At 39.1% G+C, this 19280-nt stretch overlaps 1 protein-coding gene across 6 annotated transcripts in view; it reads right to left on the reverse strand.

Annotated features, from left to right (window-relative positions):
- The window catches only part of CACNB2 (calcium voltage-gated channel auxiliary subunit beta 2), a 351929-nt gene that overhangs the window by 10688 nt on the left and 321961 nt on the right, over positions 1 to 19280 (reverse strand). For all 6 annotated transcript variants that reach the window (XM_046679148.1, XM_046679150.1, XM_046679147.1 and 3 more), the window contains one exon: positions 14959 to 15068. In XM_046679148.1, the coding sequence (XP_046535104.1) occupies positions 14959 to 15068 (110 nt within the window). The remainder of the gene's footprint in view (positions 1 to 14958; positions 15069 to 19280) is intronic.

Below are 19280 nucleotides of genomic sequence, written 5' to 3' on the forward strand. Positions count from 1 at the left end.
ATCATAATGTTTTCCCCAAGATGAGAAAGAAGGCATGTTAACTTGTGTGGAAAGAAGTTTCTGTAATCAAACACTACTGAAAAAACAGAGAAAGGAGGCTGTTATTTTCATTGTGGCTAGTGTTGGGGGACATCTAAGTGGTCAGGAATTAATAAGACCTTCAGGCAGCTCTAGGATTAGTTATTTAATGGTAATTCCAATTCCATTTTCACAACTACTAAGCACAAAACTCTGATTTTGAGAAGTGCCTTACTTGTCTTTAAAAAAGGAAATTTGTTGTGGAAATTAAGAAAAGGAACCCATTTAAAATTGAGTCAGGAGGCTAGAAGGGGGAGTGCCCATGCAGTACCACATGGAATCAATTACAGGAAAGATAGTCAATTACAGATGCCAACAAAAGTCTCCTCAACAGGAAAGAATCATTAATTACAGGAAGAAATGTACACTGCATCCCAAAGAGAAATCAACTACTCCAGCAACTCAGCCTATGAGAAATCATCACTACCCTGAACTGGTGCTTTTCTCTAGTGGACATCCCTTCAAAACAACCCCTCCCAATTTCCTGTCTTTCTCTATAAAATAGTGTTCCTCTCCCCTGTTCGTTGGATTTGCATATGGTCTGTCATAGCATGCATATCCCAAATTGCAATTCTTTGGCTATTCCTGAATAAACTTACTTTGCTGGTAAAATAACTGGCTGTTTTATTTTTAAGGTTGACACTAAATCCCTTTCTAACCACCTCTTCCTTCCCCCAAGCTTCCTCTGTCTCTGTGCTCCCACTCCAGTGCAACAAAGTGGCCTGGGGCAGAAACTAGGTTTCGTCACTTCATGGAACTGTGTGATCTTTGGATATCGTGCTCAACTTATGGGAGCCTAAATATTCTTATCTGCAAAATGGAAATGAGGACTAAATGAATCAACATGCAAAAGCATCTATTACAGTGCCTGGCCCATAGTAAGTGCTTAATAAATCTCAAGGATAGCTTTGTACCTTCCTCTGTTAACACTTATCTCACTGTATCTCAATGATGTGATCAAGAACTTTTCCAATAGGTAGTGAACTGGCCGAAAACTGGAAACAATACATAATTATTTCTATTCCTTCCTTCAGTTCAATGCCTGGTATCTCATTGGCACTCAAAAAGTATGTTGAAACAATGAGTCAATTAAATAAGGTAATAAGATCACTTCTTAAATAAACGTAGTAGGCAAAAGCTGCTGTTGAAGAAGAGAGTCATTAAATAAATCTTTAAAAATATGAAAAACGATTTGACTACTAAGATAATATTTAGATGAAGTACTCCCCTTGGGTGGAGATATTGCTATAGCTGGGCCATCAGAGCAATGTTGTGAAATAAAAATTGTGCTAATTTCTCAAGCAGACAGCTACCCTGGTAATGGATAAGTCAAAAGGAGGGAAGAAATGAAATTCAAAAGATGAACTAGTCCCATAAATTCCACATTACAGCAAGGCTAATTTATAGCCTTCTATCATCAGTCCTTCAATCTCCATAAATTATTTGTTTTCTCTCTTCCTAAGAGAAGGCAAATGGTCAAGTAAATGCAGTCAACATCCCTGCAAGATGGCGCGCTCGATGGAAAAATCTTGGATGGTAGTCAGGACATCCAGTGTATTGGCTTTATAACTTAGCAGGTGCCTTAGCTACACAGATCCTTTCACTTCCTGTGGCTCTCAGCTCTTTACCATACAGTGATGGCCTTGACCGAGATCAGTAATTGTGAAACTTTAGCATATAGTAGAATCACCTGGCAGGTCTGTTAAAAGAGATTGTAGGGCCCCACCTCCAGAGTTTCAGATTCAGTAGGTTGGGATTCCTAACTAATGCCCCATGATGCTGATGCTGTTCATTTGGAGACCACACTTTGAGAAGCACTGATCTAGATGATCTCTCGATTTGTCATGCCAGTTCTAAAGTCCCTGGTGCTGTTAACCTGTGATTAACTTTTTAAAAGTGAAACTTTTATTCAGATAACTGTAGATTCACACACAGTTGTAAGAAATAATACAGAAAGATCCCTTATACCCTTTACCCAGTTTCCTGCAGTGGGAACATCCTGTAAAACTATAGCACAATATCACAAGGATATTAATATTGATACAATTTGCCAATCTTAAGATTTCCCCAGTTTTGCTTGTATTCATCTGTGTGTGTGTATTTAGCTCTGTACAATTTTATCACATGGGAGGTTCATGTATCCACCACCACAGTCAAGAGACAGAACAGTTCCATCACCACAAGGAATAAATTTGACAAACTTTTCAGAAATTATCTAAGTTGGCCCTTCACCTGAGTTAAAGATATGTACCAAGTTGTGAACATTATTATCTGACTGCCTGTATTGCTAACATACAAAGTAAATGCCTTTCTTTTCTCCCTGCATGCTATCAGTTGCAACAGTTGCCATGTGTACAGCTAATACCTAGCTCCACTTCCTTTACTGTTTTATTCACTCAATATTTTACCACTTCCAGTACATGGTTTTTGCTGTTGAGTGGTACAATTATGTACCACAACCACATATTTGCATACAAATGTGTGCAAAGATGTACCGTATTTCCCTAAATTCTCCCTGGAAAGTTGCTTGTGGTAAAACCAAACCATAATGTGAAGGTAGTATAAAGTCAGGCAGTTTAAAGAAACTCCAGGGTGAATTCCCTTATAAAGCATTACTGTAATTATCTAAATTTATTACTTTTAAAAGTTTCTATTTGGAATTGGCAAATAATTGTACCACCATACCCTTTACTATTTAAATTCAAGTAATATTTTTTACTTTTAGGAGTATAATAGTCTTTATTTGCCTTCTCCAAGTTTGAAAAGTAGAAACAGTAGATATTTTAAATTATGATGCTTGACCAATATTACCATTGAGATAAGTTAAAACTTTTATGAGCCTATATAAAGCCATCACACATGCAAAGATGTCCTGTAGCACCCCCAAAATCTGAGGACAAACTTTAACGCTTCAGTTTTCAGCATCCTTTTTCTTCACACAATGGTACATTAGCATCACGAAGTCCAAAGGCAACACGCTATACTTTTGTTTATGCAATGAATGTTTTCTAAAAACTTCTGCATAAAGCAAATTTCTATCTATCAAATTATATTTTCAATGTACTGGATCTTTCATCCTTTGGAAATAATTGCTGCAATTGATCTCATCTATTAAACTTAAAGTAAATTTTCTCAAATTTAATTTCTATTAAATATATATAAGAAAAAAAGATGCTTTTAAAATAAGCTCCCCACGTTCACTCCTACCCACCCTTGGGTTAACAGAAGTTGCAAGCTAATAAATAATGCTTAAAAGAAGTTCTTAGTCATTGTCTCTGCCCCAAAACCCAGTGCAATTGTTTACCATTCCTCCGACACACACTCTCCAGCTGCTCACAAATATTGAAACATAAGCACTGATTTAATTTGAGTTAGATGTGTGAAGTGTTCATACTTTTTAAAAATAGACAACACGATAGAGAACCTGTCATGCAGACTTAGAAAAATATGCTACATGGAAGTGGTTTAAACGGTAAGAAAATTGCCTTTAATATAAGCAAAGATTTTAGTGTTGATACTTCAATACAGATAGTTTATCCTCTTAGGGAGCAATATAGTAACAATAATCCTCCTCCCCCTAAAACTTCAATATATCCTTAATGTCAGCAAAACGACAGCTTAAAAGTGTACCACGATAGGAAATAACTGGTTTGCCCCAGAGCAAGCACAAAACTCTGATGTACAGCAAACGCTGAGTACAAAGCCATTTTCTGAGTCTGCATAAACACAAAGGCCACAAAATCACGGCGGGGTGGGAGGGGAGGCAGCATCACGGGGTGACCGCCTTCCCATCCAATCATATTTTACGAAGTGCCTACTTTGTGCCTGTGACTGCGGCATGTACGGGGAAGCAATGATGAGCCAAAAGAGATGCAATCCCTGAACTCAGGGCTTATAATCGAGCGGAGAGACAGATGGTAATCACTCACTCAATGCGTGTAAAATCACAGCCTTTCAGTGATACAAAGGGGAGTCACAGGTGCTGTGACGTACAGGAGGGAACTGCATCAAAGAAGTGGGAACAGCAGGTGCAAAGGTTCCATGGCAGACAAACAGGACTGAACGAAAGATTGAAAGACCGTGTTGTGGGCTGAATTGTGTCCCGTTACTCCCACCCAAAATTCATATGTTGGAAGTACCAACCCTGAGTACCTCAAACAGATTTGGAGAGAGGGCCTTTCAAGAGGTAGCGTTAAAGGTGCTCACATGGGTAGCCTCTAATCCATGAGACTATATTTGGAGATAGGACCGTCAAAAAGGTGATTAAGTTAAAATGATGCTGAGAAGATGGGGCCCTAAATCAATGTGACTGGTGTCCTCCTAAGAAGAGAAGGAGACACCAGGGATATGTGCACACAGAGGAAAGGCCGTGTGAGGACACAGCGAGAAGGTGGCCATCTGCAAGCCAAGGAGAGGGGCCCTAGGAGAAACAGACCTGCTGACACTGTGGTCTTGGACTTCCAGCCTCCAGAATTGTGAGAAATAAATGTGTTCCAGCCACCCAGACTGTGGCATTCTGTTATGGCTGCCTGGGTAGACTAATACAGACGGTATGGTTCCAGGGGAGGGAGAAAGGCAGAGCATGGTGTGGAGTGAGGCTGAGAGGTTCGGACATGTGCGGTTAAGGAGTTTTGTTCTAGTCTAAGAAGAAGGAAGAGATATTTAAGGTTTTAGGCAAGGATGTGCCATGAACAGATTTGCTTTTTGAAAAGATTTTGCTGGCTCCCGTCTGAAGAACTAAGAGATAAAGGTCAAAATAGCTGGGAAGCAATTACAGTGCTCAGTGTACTTTGAACTGGAGCAGTGGTTCAAACCCTGTATATAATCAGACAGATCTGACATTTAGGAGATGAAACTGACAAGACCTGGAGATATGCTGGGAAAAGGAAGTGAGAGAACTCAAGTATCAAGATGGCTCCAGAGTTTCCTGGCTTTCAGAATGGAGATAGGCAACCTGACTTGCATTACTCAGATAAGAAACCCTAGAAAATTCAGAATATGGGAAACATTATAAATTCTCTTTAGCATATGCTAAGTTTGAGGAATATACCAGGCAACACAGACAAGTAGGATACATAATTCTGAAGATTAAAGGACCTATCCAGTTTGGGATACAAATTGTGAGCCATCTGAATATAGGAGGTAAATAACCTATAGGTATGAATAGTTTTGCCTAGAGAGAGAACACACGATAGATATAAGAGGACCCAAGATGAAGAATTAAGAATTCCTAACACGTAAAGGCCAGGTAGGACAAGGCTGCAAAGAGGAAAGGCGGGAGGGCCAGAATCAACGGTGTTGAGGAATCCAAAGGAGAGGGAGCTTCAGGGAGAGAGAAGTCAGCCCTCTCACATGGGACTGCCAAGTCAAGGAAGATAGAGTTGAAATGCGTCCATTGGACTAGTAACATGGAGGTTACTGGTACCTTCTTTAGCACTAGCTTTTTTGGTGGAGTAATAAAAGTAGAAACAAGTTTGGAATCAGCTGGAGAGTGAAAGGTGAGTGGAATGGAGACACTAACTGTGGAAAGCTAAAAATTTGGGCTGTGGGGGGAGGGGGGAGAAAGATGGAGGAGGGGGGATAGAGAGAGGTAGGGGTAGGTAGAAGTCACTGAAGAGACTTTATGGGTCAGGGCAGGGTATTTTATTGTATTTTAACTTTTTCATTAAATTCAATTAATTTCGAAAAAACATCCACCACTTAGGAAAAGTCTATCATTAAAATCCCAGATTATAGCACCATAAAACTGAGAAGCTGGTAGAGGATAGGAAAAGTGAATTTTCTTATCCAACTGCTTTTCTTACAGTGCTCATTTCTCACAAGGCTCATTATAGAAACAGATTCAAGTGGGTTTTTAAATTTTAAATTAATGTAGAGTAATATTGAATTCTTGAGGATGTGCAGTTATATGGATTTTAGCACACGTATGCTTTTGTGGAACCGCTGCCACCCTTTGGATACAGAACAGTTCCATTCCTCCCAAAGCAACTTCGTGCTTTCCCTTTGTACTCGCCCCCTCCCCCAGCAACCACCGATGTTTGTCACTAGATTTTGGCTTTTCAAGAAAGTCATATAAATGAAATCATAGAGTATGCAACCTTTCCAGACTGACGTCTTAACTGGTGATTCATCCAAGTTGTTGCTTGTTTCAATAGTTTGCTCCTTTTTACTGCCAAGCAGTAGTATTTTACTGTATAGATATACCACACTTTATATATTCACCCACTGAAAGATATGTGGGTTGTTTCCAGTCTTTAGATATTATGAATAGAGCTTGTATAATGATTCATGTGCAAGTGTTGATGTGAACATAATTTTTGATTTCTCTAGGGTAAATACCTAGGAGTGTGATTTCTGGGTCACATGGAAGGTGTATTTTTAAAAACAGCTTTATTAAACATTAAACTGTACCTATTAAAAAGGTACAATTATGTAAGTTTTGACATTTTTACACACCCATGAAACCATGAACACAATTAAGGTAGTGAAATATCTATAACTCCCCCGAATTTCCTGGCACTCCTTTGTAAGCCCTCCTTCCTACCCTTTTCTGCTGCCCCTCCCCCAGCCCAGGCAACCTCAGACCTGCTTTCTGTGACTCTTGATTAGTTTGCATTTCCTAGAGTTTTATATAAATGGAATCATGCAGTATGTACTCTTTTTTGGTTTGGCTTCTTTCACTCATCATAATTCTTACAAGATTTACCCATGTGTATATCGATAGTACAGTGGTTTCGCATTGTCTGGATATACCACGACTTGTTTATGTATTCACCTGTTAATGGACACTTGAGTCGTTTCCAGTTTTTGATTACTACCAATAAGGCTGCTATGAACATTCATGTTCAAGTCTTTATGTCCAATATGGGTTTTTTTTTTCTCTTGGGTAAAAAAATTGCATAACTGGGATGAGTGGATCATAAGGTAGGTGTGTGTTTAACTGTGTAAGACGCTGACAAATTTTCCAGAGTGGCTGTACCATTCTGCATTCCCACCAACAACGTGTGAGAGTTCCAGCGGCTCTGCACCCTCACCAGCACAAAGTATTGCCAATTTTTTAATTTTATTTTAGCTATTCTAATAAGTGCATGGTGGTATTTCATCCTTTTAATTGAACCAGCCTTGTATTCCAGGGGTAAACCTCGCTTGGTTATCATGTGTTATTATTTTCAAAAACTGCTAGATTTGTTTTGCTAATATTCTGGTGAGGATTTTGCATCTATGTTCATGAAGGATATTGGTTTGCTATTTTCTTTTCGTTTTTTTCAGTGTCTTTGTTCAATTTGGTATCAATTTTCGTTCAATTAGGTAACAGTGGCCTCCTCAAATGAGGTGGAAAATGTTCCCTCCCCTTTTCTGAAAGATGTTGTGTATAAATGGAATTATTTCTTCTTTAAATGTTTGGTAGAATTCATCAGTGAAACCATCTTGACTTGGCGATTTCTTTTTCTGGAAAGTTTTTAACTTCAAGTTTAATTTTTAAAAATAGTTATAGGACTATTGAGGTTATCTATTTCTTCTAGGGTGAGTATTGGCGGTTTGTGGTTTTCAAGGAATTGTCCATCTCATCTAAGTTGTCAGTTTTATGTCTGTAGAGTTGTATGCTTTCACTGTCTGCAGGGTCTGTAGTGTTATTTGCTCTTTCATTCATGATACGGTAATTTGTGTCCTCTCTTGTTTTCCTTTGTCAGTCTAGCTAGAAGTTCATCAATTTTATTTATCTTTTCAGAGAAACTGCTTTTGGTTTCATTGGCTTTTTCCCTACTATTTTTGTTTTCAGGTTCACTGATTTCTACTCAAGTTTTATTGTTTCCTTCTTTGTGGTTGCTTTAGGTTTATTTTGCTCTTTTTTTAGTTTCTTAACATTTTATTATAGACATATGACCTTTCTTCTTTTCCAGTATAAACATTTAATGCTATAAATAGCCCTTCAGGTACTGCTTTAGCTGTGTCACACAAATTTTGATATGTTATTTTCATTTTTGCTTAGTTCAATATATTTTCTAAATTCTCTAGAGATGTCTTCTTTGATGCATGGGTTATTTGGAAGTATATTGCTTAATTTTTAAGTATTTCTAGATTTTTATATTATCTGTTATTGATCTCCAGTTTAATTCTATTACGGTCCGAGAGCATATTTTGCATGATTTTAATTCTTTCAAATTTGTTAAGGTTTGTTTTATATCTTAGGATATGGTCTATCTTGGTGAATGTTCCATGTGAACTTAAAAAGAATGTGTATTTTACTTTTGTTGAATGGAATGTTCTATAAATGTCAATTAAATACAGTTGATTGATGATGCTGTTCAGTTCTTCTATATCCTTGATGATTCTTCTGTCTACTAGTTCTATCAATTACTGAGAAAGGAGTGTTGAAATCTCCACCTATAATTGTGGATTTATCCTTTCAGTTCTGTTAGAGTTTATTTGAACTATTTTGGTCATCTATTGTTAGGTGCATGCACAGTTAGGATCGTCTGTCTTCTTTGTGAATTTACACTTTTATCATTATGAATGTCCCTCTTTATCCCTGGTAATCTCCTTTGCTCTGGAGTCTAGTCTGTCTGATATTAACACAACCACTCCATCTTTCTTTTGATTAGTGTTCACATGGTATACCTTTTTCCATCCTTTTATTTTTAACCTACATATATCATTTTCTTTGAAATGAGTTTCTTGTAGACAGCATATAATTGAGTTATGATTCTTTAACCCTTTCTTACAATGTACTTTAGTTGGTTTGTTTAGACCATTTACATTTAATGTATTTATTGATATGTTTAAATTTCCATCTATTATTTTATTATTTGTTTTCTGTTTATTCCCCTTATTTTTCTTTCCTCTACTTCCCCTTTCCTGTCATCTTTTGGGTTAGTTGAACATTTTTTAGTATTCCATTTTAATATATCTATTTTATTTTTTTACTATATTTCTTTCAATCATTTTTTTAAAAAAATTATTTATTTATTTATTTATTTATTTTGAGAAAGATTAGCCCTGAGCTAACTGCTGCCAATCTTCCTCTTTTTGCTGAGGAAGACTGGCCCTGAGCTAACATCCATGCCCATCTTCCTCTACTCTATATGTGGGACGCCTACCACAGCATGGCTTTTGCCAAGTGGTGCCATGTCCGCACCCGGGATCCGAACCAGTGAACCCTGGGCCGCTGAAGCGGAATGGGCACACTTAACTGCTGTGCCACTGGGCTGGCCCGCAATCAGTTTTTTAGTGGCTGCTCTAGGGATTATAATATATATACACTTAACTTTTCATGGTCTACTTAGAATCAATATTTTACCATTTCAACTGGAAATCATACCACCATAAAGATCCCTTTGTCTTCGTTCTTTGTGTTTGTCTTATAATATACCCACCTACATTGAAAAATATCATCAGACAGTGTTATACTTTTTGCTTTTTAACTGTCAAACATACTTTAAAGAACTCAAAAGGAGAACAGTTTGTTACATTTACCTAGATAATTACCATTTCTGTTGCTTCATTCATGATCTTTCAGGTTTCCTCCTGGTATCATTTCATTTCTTTCTAAAAGACTTCCTTTGATAATTCTTATAGAGCAGGTCTGCTGGCAGTGTGAATTCTTCAAGTATTCTATCACCTGAAAATGTCTTTATTTCACCTTCCTTCCTGAGGGATATTTTCACTGAGTATATAATTCTGAGTTGATACCACTTTCAGTATATTATTCCATGTCCTTCTGTTCTCCATGGTTTCTGATGAGAAACTGACAGTTGATTGAATTGTTGCTTCCTCATAAGTTGTGTATCATTTTTCTCTGTTTGCTTTTAAGTTTTTTTTCTTACCTAATTTTCAGTCGTTTGCTTATGATATGAATAGGCATGGATTTCTTTGGGTTTATCCTATTTAGGATTCATTCACCTTCTTGAATCTGTAGGTTTTTGTCTTTTGCCAAGCTTATGAGGTTTTAAGCCATTATTTCTTCAAGTATATTTTCAGCCTCATACTCTTTCTCCTCTCCTTCTGGTACTTCAATGACATGGATGCTAGATTTTTTGGTACTGTCTCACCACTTCCTGAGGCTCTGTTTATTATTATCTTTCAATCTTTTTCTCTCTGTTGTTCAGACTGTATAATTTCAATGGAACTGTCCTCAAAGTTCATGTCCATTCTTCTATTGAGCCCATCCAGTGAGGTTTTATTTATTTACTAGTTATTAAAATTTTCAGTTATAAGAGATATTTCTTCTTTATATCAGATCTAAATTTATAACATATATTTTAGTTATTGAATAAAATAGAAGAGAATTACATAAACTAACACTGCATTAGAAAAATTAAAAATAAAACTACTCAACCCATGGCTGAATGGTTAAGTTCGCGCACTCCACTTTGGCGGCCTAGGGTTCACCGGTTCAGATCCTGTGCGTGGACCTAGCACTGCTCATCAGACCATGCTGAGGTGGCATCCCACATAGCAGAACTAGAAGGACCTACAACTAGAATATACAACTACGTACTGGGGGCTTTGGAGAGAAGAAGGAAAGAAAAGGATTGGCAACAGATGTTAGCTCAGGGCCAATCTTTAAAAAAACAAACAAAATACTAATAATAGAAGCCACCATGGACTGATCTGCTACTAAGCTCCACCAAACTGTATCATGTGCTTCTCACAACCATCCTAAGAGATATGTTCTCAGTATTAGTGTCATTTTAGAGACGAGAAATGGACTCAAAGACTAAATAATCTGCTAGATTGAAATCAACAAGAATAGGAAAGACCTAAGAAAAGCAAGAAGTATAAAATAAAGATAAAAGCAAACTTTACCAAATAGAAAATGGAAAAAACGGTAGGATTTAGTACTATGAATAATCTTAAAGACTAGCATATACTTACATATCTGGAGTATTAAAGTGTCAGTTTTGCACTAAGTTATAACTTAAACACGTTTCCTGTACAGTAGAGTCCACACACCACACATGTGATCTAACATGTTACACTGGTAGGGGAGGGGGATCCCCTGACCATTCTCCTGCTGGCTTATTTTTCTCTTTCAAATTACCCATGTCCTAGTGCTACCATAAGAAAAACTAAAAATGCTGACACTTACAAAGAATTAGTTAAATAATAACACACACATTCCCCCTCTTGAAACTATCAGAAAAGGCATTTGCATACAGAGTTTCCTAGGATCAGATGACAGGTGTAGCCCCTGTGGGTCACCGATCCATTCTGTGGCCTCTGGACCCACCGCCACCGTCTTTCCTCTGAATCTCTGCTTTATTTGAGTGAAGTGCCAAGTCAAGGATGAAAATTTCCTGTCAGGAAAGTCAACAGATTTTGCCAGTCTTCGTCGTCTTTGACCTCTCTAGCATCTGGACCACTAGAACGTCTCTCCCCTCAGTGTGCTCTTCCTCCAGTGCTTTTCCCTGCACTGCTCTGGCAGCTGTTTCCTGTTCTTCCTCAAGACTCTTCTTTCCCTGCCCACCAGGCAAATGCTAGTTCCCTTCAGGGCTCTGGGCTCGCCTTGCCCTCCTGCCTTTACTCACTTCTCTGGCTACATGTGTACACTGATGGCTTCCAAAAATAAAGTACAAGCCATCCTTGTGATTTGTGGATTCTGTACCTGCAAAGTTACCTACTGGCCAAAGTTAATTTGTAAGCCCCAATCAACACTCATGGCAATTTTGCAGTTGTGCAGGGACATGCACACAGTGGCAAAAAGCTGGAGTTCTCCAATGCACACATTCTCAGCTGAGGTCAAACAAGTTACACTCTGCCTTCCTGTTTCGGATCTCATGTTGTAAACGTGTCCTTTTGCTGGTCTATTTAGTGCCATGTTTTTCTCATTTTGTGCTCCTTCCCCACCCCCCCCTCCATGGTTTGACTATTTAAAACAGTTCCCAGTGTAGTGTAGTGCTGTCTCGTGTTCCTAAGAGCAGGAAGGCTGGGATGTGCCTTATGGAGAAAACATGTGTTAGCTAAGCTTCGTGCAGGCGTGATTTATAGAGCTGTTAGCCGTGACTTCAAAGTCAACGAATCAACAGTATACATCAAAGGAGGTGTCTTTAAACAGAAGCATGCATAAAACAAGGTTATGCATTGATCAGCTGATGAAAATGTGACCAGTGGCTCGCAGGAACCTCCCCCTGCTTTTTCCCTAAGAGCAACGGCTCAGTATTCGCTACTTCAGTGTTCACGGGGACCTTATGGAACATAACTAGTGCGAATATTGAGAACTGACGGCATCTTAAGCCTTATCCTCCCTGTTGAGTTCCAGATCTATGTATACAATTACCTGTTGGATATCTGGAAGCTCCCTAACACCGCAAATACAACATGTTTACAAATGCAGCCACCATCTTCCCTATGTCCCTCCCCAGACCACTACCTCACACAAGCTCCTCTTCCCGAACCCCTCAGCCCCAGAGTAACACCAACAACCACCCAGCTCCTCAAAGCAAAAACTTAGAAATCATCTGGGAGTTCTCTCCTTCATGTTCCACATTCAATAGATTGCCAAATCCTGACTATTTCTCTCTAGATTCCTTTCATTCTTCTCATTCCCTCTGCCACTGTCTTATTTCAGGCCTCACTTATTCTCTAACTTGAATGACAACAACAGCCTCGTAAATGACTTCCCTGTCCAAGTCTGGCCTGCTGCTACAGGGATTCTTCTAAAGGCACCAGAGTTTTAGTTTCTGCACAGAGTACTATTTCTCTCTGATGCTGCTTCAACAGAATCCTAATTTTCCCCTCACTTCACTCTTGCCCTGGTCCATTCTCTTCTCCATCATGCTGTTAGTGATCCTTCTAAAACATAAGTCAGATTGTGTCACTTCTCTGCTCCCCTACAGCTTCCCACCACATCCACAACTAAGGCCTGCAAAGTGCCACATGATCAAGCCCTCCACAGTCTCTCTGACCTCATCTCCCTCTGCTTATCCCTCTCTAGTCACACTGGCTCCCTTGCTATCCCACAAACATCTAAGACGTGCTCCTGCCTCAGGGCCTTTGCACTTACAGTTCCCTCTGCCCAAAACACTCTTTCCTCAGGTAGCTGCAAGGCTGGGCATTCACACTATAAATCATTCCGCTAACATGTCACTTTCTCAGAGAGGCCTCCCCCGACTTCCCCATATGAATTCACTCCCCACTCCTCAGCTCCAAACTCCTTATTATCTTCCCCCTGCCTCTCTTTCTGGTGTCATCTCCCACCTCCCTCTTTTTTAAACCAAACATTGAGGCAAAGGAAAGCACCAGCATTTTCCAGAAGTCTCTTGATGATCTTGTGTTAAATCCCTATCACCTTCGCCACCCCTTTCCATTTTTTGGGGGGTTAAATGCTATCATGCTTCAAGTCTCAGCTCAGGCTTAGCTCCCTGGAAAAGTCTTGCCCAGGGGCCTATGACCCCGTGATCTTTGGCAACCAGGTCAATGCACGGCCACCTTTCTGTCCACTCTTACTTCATGGGCTGTTAAGTTTGCTTATTGCTACACCAAGCTCCTTGGGGGCAGGGGTTTCATCTAATTCATCTTTTTATTCCCAGGCTTTAGCATGATATGCAGTGTCTGTGCATTTTAAAATAATATATAGTTAGTAGTTACAAAAAGCCTTGGCAATCTAAACAAATCTCTTATGCTGATTCAACTGATGAGTCCAAACACATCGCTTGACCTTGTCAATCAGTTGAATCAATGAAATGGGCGTTCCGTCACAATTACCGTGAGCATCAAAATGTACAGAAAGAGCTTTAAGGGTCACAGATGATAAGGATGTGAAAAGAAATCACTGTTAACATGACATATGATCACATTTTCCCCTCAATATATTTCTAAAGCTATACTACTGAAGTTTAGTCAATGAAGAGTTGTTAGGTGACGAAGAACACCAAATTCTATGAGGTATTATATTCATTACTAACAAAGTTTATTATTTTTAATAGTTTCTCTATGATGTATATAATATACTCCAGAATGAACTAAAAACTACGTTAAAAGCCAGTCTTATATTTACATATTTGATATATATTTACATCTTTTTATATATTTATATTTATAGTTTATATAAGACATATATTTAACATATAAACAGAAAAAAATTAACTAAAATCAAAGATCTCACACAACCCTGAGAAAATTCACTTTATAAAAACAGAAACCTAACAACACAGTAAGTTACATGCGTAACAGAGATTAACCTAAAACTCCAAGCACTTGCCAAAGAGATGAAATAGTTCCCAGAGGGTCTCATTTCATCAAATTAGTACATGGTAATAAACAGTATCCAGACACACCCTGTAAACACGTTAACTAAAATCTCTAAGCTGTTCTCACAAGTACAACAAGAATATCGAGATCAGTCAGTGGAAAATGGCCAGGAATGGACTTCATCCTTTATCAGTCTCAACACACACAGACACACACACGTTATCCTAATTACGATATAATCACAGATATAATTCAATTACTGAGGGATTTCAGATAGTAGCCATCATTTATGGAAGACACACTCTGTTTAAGCCTTACAGTAATTCTACAAGATAGTTAATATGTATTTTTTTTAGATAAGGAAACTGGGCCTTAAAGAGGTGAATAAACTTGTTCATGGTATCACTGATGCAAAGCCAGGAGTTTTTCGAGTCTGTAGACACCAAAGCTCACATTAGTGAGAACAAACCACAACCGAAACATTAATGCCGACAGCCTGTGGAATTTTTAACTCAAACTATCAAAACAAATCGCTCCGTTCCATGAAATCACGAAGACTGGAGCATATTGCCCTCACTGGCAACATGTGTCTGTTTCTCCTCTGCTCTAAGACACATGGAATTATCATCTAGTTGGATCTTCTCATTGGCAGCCTCAGGAGAGAAGCTCATGAGCAGCGCCCAGACTTACCTAAGCTTGACCTTGTGTTGGATCTCTCTATTATTGCGTGCTTACTGGGATTGTTTAACACAGAGCGTTTGGCCAGTGAGATGTCAGCGGTGACCCTCGTGATAGATATCCTGTTGAGGAAAAGGTAACAGAACACCCTGAGATTATTAATTGAATAAAAGTAGACAGAACACATGTCCAAAACTCATCTAAGTATGAAATATATATCATGACCATATTTTCAAACCAAAAAATGTTAGGGCACATAATTGTTTTTTTTTTTATCCCGCATCTACCTAACTTAGTATGTAATGGTTGCTTACCCGGTACCAGGCGCAGACTAAGCATCATGTCATTACCTGGATTATCTCCTTACATCATCCCAAATATTCTAGCAGAGAGGTGTATTATTAGCCCATTTTTGCTGAGGAAGAAAATGAGCCATTGGTAGATTATTTATCCAAGGCTATATATTTACAAAAAATGGGATTTGACCCCAAACTCTTGAGAGCCTATATCCTTGGCCCTTGTGTTGTAATCCCTCCCATAAGTATGGTGCTGTGATAAGCATGAAGAATAAATAAAAACAAGACAAACATGGTCTTCCCTCAGAGAGCTAAGAGTCTAGTGGCAGAGATAGGTAATAAATAAGAAAATAATAAAATTAAAGATTAAGATGACTGTTGTGAAGTCGAGATAGGTGTTGTGACAGACAATAATGAGTTGAGAGGTCATTTTAGATAGGGTAGAAATGAGAACAACAAAATTTGGGGGCTGGAAAGAGTAAATGACTTAGACTGGAGACAGCCACATATACCAGCCGGCAGTAGGAGAAAGTGTGGAGCCAAACAGAAAGCTCACAGTACCTCTGAAGAAGAGGAAGAAGGTTTGGTTAAAAGTCTGTGTCAGAATTACAGTCACCACCTTCCCTGTACTACATCAACCCACCAGGTGATCCTTTCCCTATGTGGTGTAAGACCTCTAGTTTAGTCTTGACAGGCAATAAAACAGAGGGCCTCTGACCAGGGGACCCTAGGCAGAGCAGGGACAGAGAATACATACTATTTGGAAAGGAAAGGATGCTAAATGCTGATCCCCCAGCCCTCTTCCTCATCTTAGAATTTTGGTTGTCAAGGTTATATCTTTCAGGTGTCAGGAGATTCTTCTCTGGGGATTCTGACCGCCAAAGAGAAGAGACCCAAAGACAATGACTTTGGTGGGTTCCAATATAAATTGTCCAGTGATGTTGCCCTTCAGGGAAGCACAAAGTTGACAAGCTCCACCTATGAGCACAGAATTTCCAATTGATTATTTGATGCCACATTCTTAAATCTGAGCACAGCAGTGTTCCCTGGGCATCTTAGGAAAACCTCTAACATGAGAGATTAAAACAAAGAGAAAAATCAACAATGAATAATATTCAAAGTTGAAAGCCAGGAGATGATTATACCTATGAAACTAGAACAAATTTCTATTTCAAAACTCAGGATAAGAAAAAGTTTTGGGAATTAAATAGTTAACAGTGAGAAATGAAAATTCACAAGACAGGCTAGAAGATAAAGTAAAGAAAATCTAAAGAGTAAAACAAACGAGGCAGAGATGGAAAACAGGAGAAGTAAGGTACGAACGTTAGAGAACACTCAGGAGATTCAACTTGCAGACGAGAGTTCCAGAAAAAAGGGAGTCAAGAAAACAGAGAAGAGGAAACTGAAAAAATAATTCTAGAATTGAGAGTCTGATTTTCCAAATGGAAAGGATCCAGCACAAGTTGAAAGCACAAGTCCAAGTTGAAAGTTCCACACCAAGACATATTCTTATAAATTTCATGACACTGGGGACAAAGAAAAACCTAAACGGCAGTACCACAGGAAGGGCGGGAACTGAAATTTTTGTACTTCTCAACAGCAACAATGGAAGCCAGAGGATAATGGAGCAAAAAGTTTTCAAAATTCTGAGGGGAAATTATCCCAATCAAAATTCCATAGCTGTTTTAACTATCGATTAAAAGGGAGAGTTGATTAAAGACAGTTTTAAACATTCAGAGTCTCAAGAAGTTTTTATGTACTCTTTCTAGGGAAACTATTGGAGGACATTGTTGACTGAAATGACAGGATAAACCTTGAAAGAAACCAAGGGATCTAGGAAAAATGGGCTCCAACCCAAAAGGAAAGTGAAAGGAATCCCAAGGATAATGATGAGGGCTGTCCTTGAATGACAAATGTGCACCCAGCAGAGAGAGAAACTGTCCAGACGAGAGCAGGCCAGAACGCTCCCAGAGAGAGGGTCAAGAAGACAAAGCTGAGAGACTACGGGATGCTTTTAATACATTGTGAGGAGAGTTAGACAACTGGGGGAGAATTTGAGGCTGGATTAATGCCAAATACAGAGAACATTAAGTAAGTGTAAAAAGTAAAATTATTTATCTCATAGAAACCACAAAGGAAGTACACAAGAAAAAAGAATTATAGTATATGACATGGCTCATTTGAATATTACTTATATGATCATAATAAATACTACAAATAGAGCCAGTCAAAATTATGATTTAACTGTTGGGAGATCGGAGGATGAGATGCATGCAGGTATGTGTACAGGAGAGACAGGAAGAATATGCATGAGAGAGCTAAATATTCTTCATGGTAGGAAGTCAATAGATGATGCCTAACACTGAAAACTCTAGTAGTGAATGAAGCTTATTATTTAGAGGCAAAATTGAATACCAAAAGATACAGCTAAAACAGTTAAAAGTGGTTGCCATCTGGAGAGCAGCACATTTAGTAAAGTGTGGAAAGGGACTATTGGCTCTTTTGCAAAAATATTTTTATTTATCTATATACCATAAAATTCATTCATTTTGGTGTCTCATTCCAAGAGTTTGGACCAATTCATAGAGTTCTGTATCCATCACCACATTCATGATGCAAAATAGTTCCATTACCTCCCCAAATTCTCTTGTGCTGCCCCCCCCCCCCCCCCCCCTTTGTGGTCAGTCCTCCTCCCTACCCCAACCCTGGCCACCACTGAGCTGTTTTCCATCCCTATGGTTTTGCCTTTTCCAGAATATCATTGTAACCTTTTGAGTTGAGCTCCTTTCACTTTGCATAATGGATCTGAGATTCCTCCATGTTGTTGTTTCATTTCTCTTTATGGCTGAGTGAGATTGCTATTTTTAAAAAATAAGTCTATCTGATTTTTAAGCTTTTTGTACTTTGATGAAAATTTTATTTAACATGTAAAAAGCAATAACCAGAAAAGTGACACGAAACCCATCAATTTAAAAATATTTAGTTTCATTATTATTTCACAATGCATTCACAAGTGAAATCAGGCTATATGTGGGAACAATCCAAGGCTTTGTCACTGTTTTCAAATGTTTTTATTTTGGGGGGGTGTAGTAGGGTAGGGTGGTGCAAAAGTATTCCCTTTATGCCGAGCACCTGCTGGCCATGGAGGGAGTCACTCATTCAACACAGATTTACTGAGTGCTCACTCTGTGCCAATCATTGTTCAGGATGCTCTTATGGGACTTAAATTCTTGTGGGGTGGAGGGAAGCAGACAGATGTCTATGTCAGGTGGTGATAAATGCCATTAAAAATAATGTAGGATAATGAGGATACAGATGGAGTGCCGTGGAGGGTATATTTTTGGTGTTCAGGGAAGACCTTTCAGAAAAGGAAACCTTTGGTCAGAGACCTGAAGGAAGTGGGGGAATAAGCCACGTGGATATCGTGGGCTGAGGTAAGAGCGAGGACCTGAAGGGCTGGGCATTACATTAGTCCAGCTGAGTGGACCACACGCTACTGATGACCAGAATCTGGGTCTGTGCCTCTAAGGAGCCCTGGACACTCACTGGGAGGTGGGCTGCCCTGTGCTGGGCACCACCCTGGGGATACAGTGGGGACAAGAAGGACAAAACCTGCTCAGGAGTGTCTCACAGTCAGCCTGGGGGAACCGATTCAGCGGAAGGGGAGGATTTTCTCTAACAATACATCTTCCTCTTTGTCCCACATGCTTTGTCCTTCTGCATATGGTATTGCTCAGCCGGGCGTCCACTCCCTGCTCACGTGGTTAGCTTTGTAGACTGTGAAGACAGGCCACTATCCTATTCCAACTCCTTAAGCTATGCTTTGGGAATTGTCATTACCTGAGGTTCTGCCAAAAAACAGATCTTGAAAATCTTGAAAATCCTAAGGGCAAAATTCTGGGGACTACTCAGTTTAGGGGAGTGGCTCTCAACTCTCACAGTGTAACAAAATTGCCACATATGCTTTCAAAGTTACCTTAGGTCCCACCCTAGAGATTTGGTTTCAAGTAATCACAGATGGGCCATAAGCCCTTGTTT

This window comes from Equus quagga, chromosome 12, assembly GCF_021613505.1.
Source record: "Equus quagga isolate Etosha38 chromosome 12, UCLA_HA_Equagga_1.0, whole genome shotgun sequence".
Classification (NCBI taxonomy): Eukaryota; Metazoa; Chordata; class Mammalia; order Perissodactyla; family Equidae; genus Equus; species Equus quagga.